The 9,498-nt window shown below is 47.8% G+C and overlaps 2 protein-coding genes across 2 annotated transcripts; both read left to right on the top strand.

The window, feature by feature from the left end:
• Positions 1–854: 854 nt before the first annotated feature.
• On the top strand, positions 855–1,385 carry LOC139832180 (uncharacterized). Its single transcript, XM_071821824.1, has one exon. The coding sequence runs from the start codon at positions 930–932 to the stop codon at positions 1,383–1,385; it is 456 nt and encodes a 151-aa protein (XP_071677925.1). The 5' UTR covers positions 855–929.
• A 3,626-nt stretch (positions 1,386–5,011) lies between these two features.
• Positions 5,012–9,498, top strand: LOC127292267 (GDSL esterase/lipase At1g09390). Its single transcript, XM_051321630.2, has 5 exons — positions 5,012–5,532; positions 7,934–8,119; positions 8,213–8,367; positions 8,473–8,734; positions 8,852–9,498. The coding sequence occupies exons 1-5, from the start codon at positions 5,091–5,093 to the stop codon at positions 9,100–9,102; spliced, it is 1,296 nt and encodes a 431-aa protein (XP_051177590.1). The 5' UTR covers positions 5,012–5,090; the 3' UTR covers positions 9,103–9,498.

The raw sequence follows: 9,498 nt of genomic DNA, 5'->3' as shown, positions 1-9,498 counted from the left end.
TCAAAAAGACATCTACATTTGTCTCTTCCTAGTACACATTTCCAGATGGTAATTGGCATTTCGTAGAATGTTTTGGAAATGTCTAACTTATTTGTATAACTAAAAATACCTACACCCTATGTTCACTAGTCACTACCGGAAATTCAATTCGGCTCCCGGGTGCGTATGCTCCCTCTACTAAAAAATTATATTTTGAAATGTTAAAAAATGTGGACAAAAAATTCTACATGTACATCTACATAATATACGTGCGTTCGTGAAGTTTCACGAAAAACCAATATTTTGTGTGGTCTATATAAAAAAGAGAAAGTTTATCTTGTGAAAAGCATTATTTTTAGCACTGAATTTTGTCTTTTTTACACACGTCACATGATAAGTAGATTTTTTATGAAACGACTTTGTGAGCACGTAGCTCGTGAAGATGTACGTACGAACTTTTAGTTTTAATTTTTTTAAATTTAAAATGTATGTAAGATGCATTTCGAAATATTGAGAGCATATGGACCCATGTTCTAAAACACCGCTCCTACTTCCTACATTTACTAATTAAATTAATGTCAGATATTTTAAAGTGGACTAGATGAAATGAATGAACTACTACAATCTAAGAACATATCTAGATAAATAAATATATTTATATAGTATTTATGAAAGAAGCTAAAAGATCTTAATATTGAAGGAAGGAAGTAATATACGGAGTGATATGTTCTGAAAAGCTAATTTAGCTTTGCAAATCGCGTTAAATATAGATTTAACGCCTTCACGTCACTCTCTTGTCGAATTGATCAACTAGCTCCACTAGACCACTAACCCAAGAAGATCCCACCGTATATAAGCATGACCTTTCCACCGCCGTCGAGAGACAGAGAGACCGGGGAAGGAGGGAGACCAGCAAGCGAAAACAAGAAGAAGCTGCAAGGCATCGACCGATGGCCATGGCGGCGGGCGGGCCCAACGGCGGCGGCGGCGGGAAAATGGTCAGCCTGCGGCTGCAGTACTACTGCGTGTTCGCGGCGGTGGGGGTCGCCGTCATCGTGCTCTCGCTCACCTTCCTGTCCCCGTCCGCCATGGGCGCCGTGCGGCAGAACCTCGGCACCGTCGTGGCCAATAGCGGAGCCGGAGAAAGACAAGCGCGGCAGGCCGTGGCGGCGGTGGTCGCCAAGCCGGAGCCGGAGCCGGAGGCAGAGAAGGTGGAGGAGAAGAAGGAGCCGCCGGTCGTGCTGTTCAACTTCGGCGACTCCAACTCGGACACGGGCGGCGTGGCGGCGGCATCAACATCATGCCACCCGAGGGCCGCACCTACTTCGGCCACCCCACCGGACGCCTCTCCGACGGCCGCGTCATCATCGACTTCATCTGTAAGTTGCTCAACCACCACATCCTGAATTTCCGCCCGCCGGTCTGCAATTATTAGAACATCTCGTCATTTGCCAGCATACGGAGCGAGTCCTGAATTCCAAATTCGAGACATTTAATTAGACGATCTTCATCTCTTTGGCGTAGCCTCTGTTTGCCCCTTGGCCTTTTCTGCCGGCCTCATATTGCCCGGCTTGTTGCTTTCCGGCAAGAACTGGATCGTACACAGTCATCTGCTGCGCATTCACTTCTTTTTCTCTTCTTCTGTCCGGATGGGGGGACGAAGCCTGCCCATGGGACTTGCTACCGGCATTCCTTGTCGAACGCGCGGATTTTGAAGCCACAGCCTTGTTTAGCCTATCAAGCTGCTCTGCATGCTGTTGCTCGATAGTTTCAAGAAGTTCCCGGACACGCTCTTGTTGTTTTGCCAGAGCGTCCCCGGAAAGCGAGTCACACAGCGCTACGGCAGCTTTAGCAGCTTTTATCGTTTTATCCGGGCTACTGTACTTAGGTTTCTCTACAATGCTCACAGATGCAGAGATACTTTTACCGGCAGCAACTTCTTTGCGCAGGTCCTGATCTAGATTGCGAGCCTTAAGCCGGTTTTCCGGTATCCTAGCAGCATGCGCGTTAACAGAAGCAAAGCCATGGGCAGCATTGTACTCACGTAGGGTTAGGTTCAGCTCGCGCTGCGCTCTGGCGATGTCCTTGCCGTTCTCGAGCATCTTCTGGCGCTGCGCCTCCAGCTCCGCCTGAGCCGCTGCCGGGTCGATGTTCTGCGCGATGGGGGTGGCGAGGACGTTCATCGCCGCTTGGAGCGGTGTTTCCGGTGGTGCGGATGATGCTCCCGCTGCGCCTGCGCCTCGCTCCAGCGGTGGCTTGGCCGCACGGGTCGAAACCGCACGCCCGGCCTCCTTCTTCGCAGCCTTCTTTGCCGGCGTCGATCGCGCCTGCCATCATCACCTCCACGCTCCCCGGAGCACGGCCAGCATGTAGCCACCTTGGCGGATCCGGCGCCACCAGCACCGGCGAGAGGCACCGACGCACAGAACAAAGGCCAAGTAGATGCGGTGGCTGCCGAACTCGATGATGCGGCCGTTCTTGGGAAGATGCCGCCGTTGGCGAAGCAGCCCGCGTTGTCGTTGATGAAGTCCATGGCGTAGATGCGCTGCACCAACGCGGAGACCGTACGCTGACCGGCGACGTCGAGGATGCCCGCCCGAATGTGAACTCCAGCAAGCGCCACTAGAGCCCCACGGTGGGCGCCAACTGTCGTCGTGGCGAACGAGCAGATGCCATGGGATGGCTTAAGTTGGGGCCGAATGGGCGCTAGAGGATTCGGGGGAGGGTTTGCGACTAGATGGGATGAACTTCCGGATGCTTTCCTCAAGAACACAACCAAAGGCCGGTATGCAAGAAGAGAGACAAGAGGAAGAACTCTTTACTAGATCGCTTGCTTCATTGATCTCAACATGATTACAGGTGCTTGGATACAAGTTCTATCGTCTAATCTCCTCTGTGGACACGCGCCCGTATGAGGTGCGCCCCCTCTCCTTATATAGGGGAGAGGGTGGCTTACGTAACAAGAAACCCTAATGGCATCTTTGATCGGATAAACTACTTTACAAAGCTACTTTAATCATAGATGACGCCGGAGTCTTCTTTAATCGTGACGCTGACGTCCTCCGGCTTCTTTCAGCGTCATCTCTCTCTTTGGCGCCAGGGCTCTGATTAAAGCCGCTTTGCTTAGCTCATCCTTGTCTTCTTGCTCTGAAGAGAATCTTTGACCAGTCCCGCCGACAGGCCCTTCTCTCCGGTATCTTCTTTACCGGGTTCCGGTATACCCCCCTTGGGGATACCGGCTTAGCTTTACTTAGCCCCAACTCTTACCTTTGTGTTCCGGTTAGAATATTAAACCGGTATCTTGATGGCTCAAACCATCCGGTTTGGCATGCCTTTGGCATACCGGTCATCCCCCAACAGATCTGGTGCAGCTCAGTGGTGGTTTCTCCTCCTCATCAAGCTCTAATGGATGGAGCTTCTAGCGAGCACCTCCACAACAAGTTTCTCCGTCAGTAAGGCCAAGCTCTACTACCCTTTGATCTAGCGGTTTGTTCTGCCATTTTTTCTCTCGATGGCCAGCCGTGGAGGCGAGGAGGAGAGGAAAAGTAGGGAGGATATTGACAAATCTAAAGGTGGCGCCGATCTTCCTCTGTTCCGGTGCTTAGGTGCGGTGTTGGGCGGTCATCAACATAGTTTCCCGGTGTGCTTCTGGTGGGCCCCCTCTTCAATACGTGATGCTACCTTCTGCACCGTGGCATCACTCTAATACTTCTCCTCTCGGACGACCTTGGTGGCAAGGGAGGGGATGGTGGTATTTGTGTCGCTACGTTGGTGTCAAGGTGATGTTGGGGCTCAGTGGTGTATGTGACCTCGGCATCATCTCCCAAGCGACAGTGTGTTGTCCCCGCCGCATCTTTGGCCATGTGGATGGCCCCGTTGCGCTTGGCCCGAGGTGCTCGAGCTCCTTCTTCCTCCTTGAGGGAGGATCTTCATCGATATCGATGTGGAGGTCATCACCGTGCTTCCTCAAGTGGTGTTGTCCCCGATGGAGTTGAGGGCAGCCGTGTCTGGAGATCAAAGATCATCAGTGACGGGCCTAGACTTGATCGCGCTCTCACGATTTTTTTGGGGTGTTGTTTGCAAAAGGCGAGGACTATGTTGTAATTTATGTTCTTTTAGAGTCCTTCCAATACTGCCACTGCCGATTTGATGCAGACTCCATGTCCTCCAGGACCTTTACCCTCTCAAAAGGACATCTACATTTGTCTCTTCCTAGTACACATTTCCAGATGGTAATTGGCATTTCGTAGAATGTTTTGGAAATGTCTAACTTATTTGTATAACTAAAAATACCTACACCCTATGTTCACTAGTCACTACCGGAAATTCAATTCGGCTCCTGGGTGCGTATGCTCCCTCTACTAAAAAATTATATTTTGAAATGTTAAAAAATGTGGACAAAAAATTCTACATGTACATCTACATAATATACGTGCGTTCGTGAAGTTTCACGAAAAACCAATATTTTGTGTGGTCTATATAAAAAAGAGAAAGTTTATCTTGTGAAAAGCATTATTTTTAGCACTGAATTTTGTCTTTTTTACACACGTCACATGATAAGTAGATTTTTTATGAAACGACTTTGTGAGCACGTAGCTCGTGAAGATGTACGTACGAACTTTTAGTTTTAATTTTTTTAAATTTAAAATGTATGTAAGATGCATTTCGAAATATTGAGAGCATATGGACCCATGTTCTAAAACACCGCTCCACTACTTCCTACATTTACTAATTAAATTAATGTCAGATATTTTAAAGTGGACTAGATGAAATGAATGAACTACTACAATCTAAGAACATATCTAGATAAATAAATATATTTATATTTATGAAAGAAGCTAAAGGATCTTACTAGTGAAGGAAGGAAGTAATATACGGAGTAATATGTTCTGAAAAGCTAATTTAGCTTTGCAAATCGCGCTAATATAGATTTCCACCTTCACGTCACTCTCTTGTCGAATTGATCAACTAGCTCCACTAGACCACTAACCCAAGAAGAAGATCCCACCGTATATAAGCATGACCTTTCCACCGCTGTCGAGAGACAGAGAGACCGGGGAGGCAGGGAGACCAGCAAGCAGAAGCAAGAAGGAGCTGCAAGGCATCGACCGATGGCCATGGCGGCGGGCGGGCCCAACGGCGGCGGCGGCGGGAAAATGGTCAGCCTGCGGCTGCAGTACTACTGCGTGTTCGCGGCGGTGGGGGTCGCCGTCATCGTGCTCTCGCTCACCTTCCTGTCCCCGTCTGCCATGGGCGCCGTGCGGCAGAACCTCGGCACCGTCGTGGCCAATAGCGGAGCCGGGGAAAGAGCAGCGCGGCAGGCCGTGGCGGCGGTGGTCGCCAAGCCGGAGCCGGAGCCGGAGCCGGAGGCGGAGAAGGTGGAGGAGAAGAAGGAGCCGCCGGTCGTGCTGTTCAACTTCGGCGACTCCAACTCTGACACGGGCGGCGTGGCGGCGGCCGGCGGCATCAACATCATGCCGCCGGAGGGCCGCACCTACTTCGGCCACCCCACCGGACGCCTCTCCGACGGCCGCGTCATCATCGACTTCATCTGTGAGTTGCTCAACCACCATATCCATCATCCATCCGCCGGCGGCGCTGCAATTATTATCAGAACATCTCGCCGGAGCGAGTCCGCGATTCCAAATTCGACATATTTATTAATTATTAGGTGCTCTTCATCAATTCCAAATCACCATATGAACCAGTATAGTTGCGTCAGCTAGGCTAATCGCATCATCGCAACGAGTCAAATTCCCCTCTTTCGTCTGAAATCCTTGCCGATTCAACGCAAACTTGAGAAGCCAAAATTTGGGTGGCTAACCTACAACTAGTTTAGCAACAGTTGTTAATTGGGTTGGTAGGTGGATGGATGAGTGTTCCCGAGCAGTCAGGTCAACAAGGTCATGTCGCCTTCAACGTGGAAGGGGAGCTAAAAAAATCGGGTACTGACAGAACGGTGGTTGAGGCAGTAGTCGCGAGCATGTGATGCCTAACAATGGCTGCTTTCTTATTTTTTGTCCTTCCCATTGCCAATTGGAAAGAAACCTATAGTTTGTAAGTTTGACCTGGTAATTGTACTTGGGTGTGGCTGGCTTGTTCATGACAATTGCTGGATTAGGACAGGACAATTTGTTTGCGTGTTTGCGCGAATCAAGTTTTGGTGAAGACCTGTTCTTGTGGCTTATCTGCCTCTCCCTTCAGTGGAGACAAATCAGACAAAGAGGGGTGATAGGAGCTGGAGCCATAAAAGGAAAAGGATGGCTAGCTCTCGTGGCGCTTAGCGCGTGATTTAGGCGTGATTAGGCACGGGCCAAACCAAAACACCTTTGTGTTAGTATATTGTGCATCCTAAAAAGGGGATTGTGCTAGATCTTAAAACCAATGCAAGCATGTGTTAATCACAAATTGAGAAACCAGAACAATTCTATTGCACGTTTTCGTGAACCAAGTTTTTCAGAAGAATGTTCTTGTGGCTTGGCTGCTTTTCTCTGTGTGTGGAGACAAAGAAGATTGATAGGAGAAGTATGTGAATAAATAACAGTAAGGAAGCTATGAATTATAGAACAGATTTATTCAGCATGGCACTTAGCGCGTGATTAGGCACGGGCCAAGCCCGCCTTTATGTTTGTATATTGTGCATTCTAAAAGAGTAGAAGGGGATTGGTATAGATATTAACCAATGAAAGCAGCTGATATAATAAGTTGAAAGTTAGCTCACCAATCACAAACCATGCAGCTGATAGTTTACTTTTGTCGATTCATTTTTTAACCTCTGGTGTGCTAGTTGCTGGGTCAACACGGTGAAATTGCGATTAAAGACGTGATTAGAACACGGCATATAGCAGTTAGAGTTTGAGCCCACCAACCAAATGGTTTTCTTGTCCCGTTTGTTTTCTTAAATGGATGTACCACAGCGATGCCACCGTGCAAGGAATCATTCCACTGCAGATCATTCATGTTACATTATGCTTTCTTGGTCAGACTTTGTACTACATCTGTAGTGGAAATGGAGTGGGTTATTAAAGAATTGTTTCCGCACACTTATAAGTTTCGATTCAATTTTAGTAATTGCTTAGAAGGGCAATTGGCACACCATGATCCTATCACGAATGTGTCACCATGTGCTAATTCAAAGTTCTGAGATTGCATCTGTGTGCACATGGAGAGGAGTGCAGACCCATCCTTAATGTTATTGCTCCCTAAGATCCATGATATGTAATTCATAGGCTACCAAGTTTTTGGCAAATATAGCAAAATGAATTTATTCCAGTAGCAATGAATTTAGGTAAAGCCATTTATCGACAATCTTATCATGGAAGCTTACCTTCAACTAGAATCTCAAGTACAAGAGATAACACACATCTGGATTGTATGACTGAGATGCACATGGTGGTGCGCTTGTGCAATGCCTATTGTTCACTGTGACAGATAACCTTTGGTTGTAACTTGGGCCAAGTTTTAGTTAACAAGCGGTCCAACCCATATATTTTTCGACATGTAAATAAATGTGAGGGATAACCGGATAAGGTCTAGTCCGGGGCACTTTTGATATTAAGTGGAAATTGACCAGGGAACTATTCAAGTTTAGCAGTGGCGGAGCCAAGGCCCGGCATGCCCGGGCAGCTGCCCGGGCTAAGCTGATGAATCCCCTTAAGTACTATCGGCAAATGAAGCTTTGAGCCAGACTTTATACGGGGCAAATAGTCACCAAAACAAGTTTAGTTAAGACTTTGCCCAGGCTTTAACTAAGAGCTCGCTCCGCCACTGAAGTTTAGGACACACTTGCAGCTCTGGAGATTTTTTGTTACAGTTGCTAGGCATAATCTGGTAACAAAACTTTCAGAACCAAATTACTTGGCGGTGAAACCGCTGATGGAACATTGCAACGTAGATTTCACTCTAACTGTCTAGTGCTGGAAAGTTTACTCATTCCATGATATCATCTTTTCAGGTGCGAGTCTGAACACGCACGAGCTGAACCCATACCTGAAGGGAGTAGGCTCCGACTACAGCAATGGTGTCAACTTCGCCATGGCCGGCTCAACCGTGTCGCATGGTGTTTCTCCCTACTCGCTGAATGTCCAGGTCGACCAGTTTGTCTACTTCAAGCGCAGATCACTGGAGCTATTCGAGCGAGGTTCGTCATCTCGTCAGCTCTGTGCCATCATTAAAATTTGCAAGAGACCGAAGGATGTATCTTAAGATAGTGATCAACGTTGTGTTCTTGTAGGACTGAAGGGCCCAGTGAACAAGGAGGGCTTCGAGAACGCGCTGTACATGATGGACATTGGCCACAACGACGTCGCGGGTGTGATGCACACACCATCTGATCAGTGGGACAAGAAGTTAAGAACGATTGTCGGCGAGATCGGTGATGCGATTCGGGTAAATTAAGGGTGCAATTCACTATCTGAAATGTACAGTTCGCAAGTGTTGTGACTAGCAAGTAGTTACACTGACAGAAGCTTTTGTTGGTGCCATTTGTTTTAGATTCTGTACGACAACGGTGCAAGGAAGTTCTGGATACATGGCACAGGCGCCCTTGGCTGCTTACCTGCAATGGTGGCACGGGAGGAGGGTGAGCATGACGCGCACGGCTGCCTTGCGAACTACAACCGGGCGGCACAGGCCTTTAACAAGAAGCTGAGCGACCTCTGCGATGAGGTGCGGTTGCGCCGGAAGGACGCCACGGTTGTATACACCGACATGTTCGCCATCAAGTATGGCTTCGTTGCCAACCACACCAAATATGGTATGAACAGCTGCAATTTGAATATCACTTTTAAACTTCAGCTTTCGAAATTCAAAACACTTGCTGAATTCAGACCTGTCATTGATAACAACTCATCTTCTTTCTGTTGTACTTCAGGGATTGAGTGGCCATTAATGGTGTGCTGCGGAAACGGTGGCCCACCTTACAACTTCAACCCAGGAAAGTATGGATGCGGCGATCTCTGCAAACCAGAGGCGAAGGTGTTGAGCTGGGACGGTGTGCACTTCACCGATTTTGGAAGCGGCCTTGCCGCCAAGCATGCTATGAGTGGTGAGTACTCCAAGCCTAGAGTAAAGCTGGCAAGCTTGATCAATGGTGCCTCAAAGAAACCATCATCTGTGTCTTGATGCTCATCGATCATTGAATCATGAACTTTGGCTGGACCTTACTTGCAAAGGAAGAAGGTTACTTGCAAAAAATAAACTTTGGATGAATCATGGATGAGTGGATAATAGTGAAGATGAATCAAGATGACAACGAACGATGGATAATGAGATTGACAGATCAGTTGCAGCTGATTGTTTCTACATTGATTGGCTCCTTGTACACAATAGGCGATAGCTCCCTCGGCTGCAAGTAAAAAGTTGTTGATTTTTTTGGACTTCTGTAATGCTGAGTATAATTATTTAACATTGTTGGTATATGTGCATAGGAAATGTATGGCGGCTGCAAGCTCCCGGAACTCATGAAAATTGATGTATGATAGTTTTACTTTACATCTGCAAAAGATAGCAGAACAAGAA

Source organism: Lolium perenne, chromosome 1, assembly GCF_019359855.2.
Source record: "Lolium perenne isolate Kyuss_39 chromosome 1, Kyuss_2.0, whole genome shotgun sequence".
In the NCBI taxonomy this organism is placed as follows: Eukaryota; Viridiplantae; Streptophyta; class Magnoliopsida; order Poales; family Poaceae; genus Lolium; species Lolium perenne.
The sequence above is the reverse complement of the archived record's forward strand: the minus strand, read 5'-3'. Positions and strand labels throughout refer to the sequence as shown.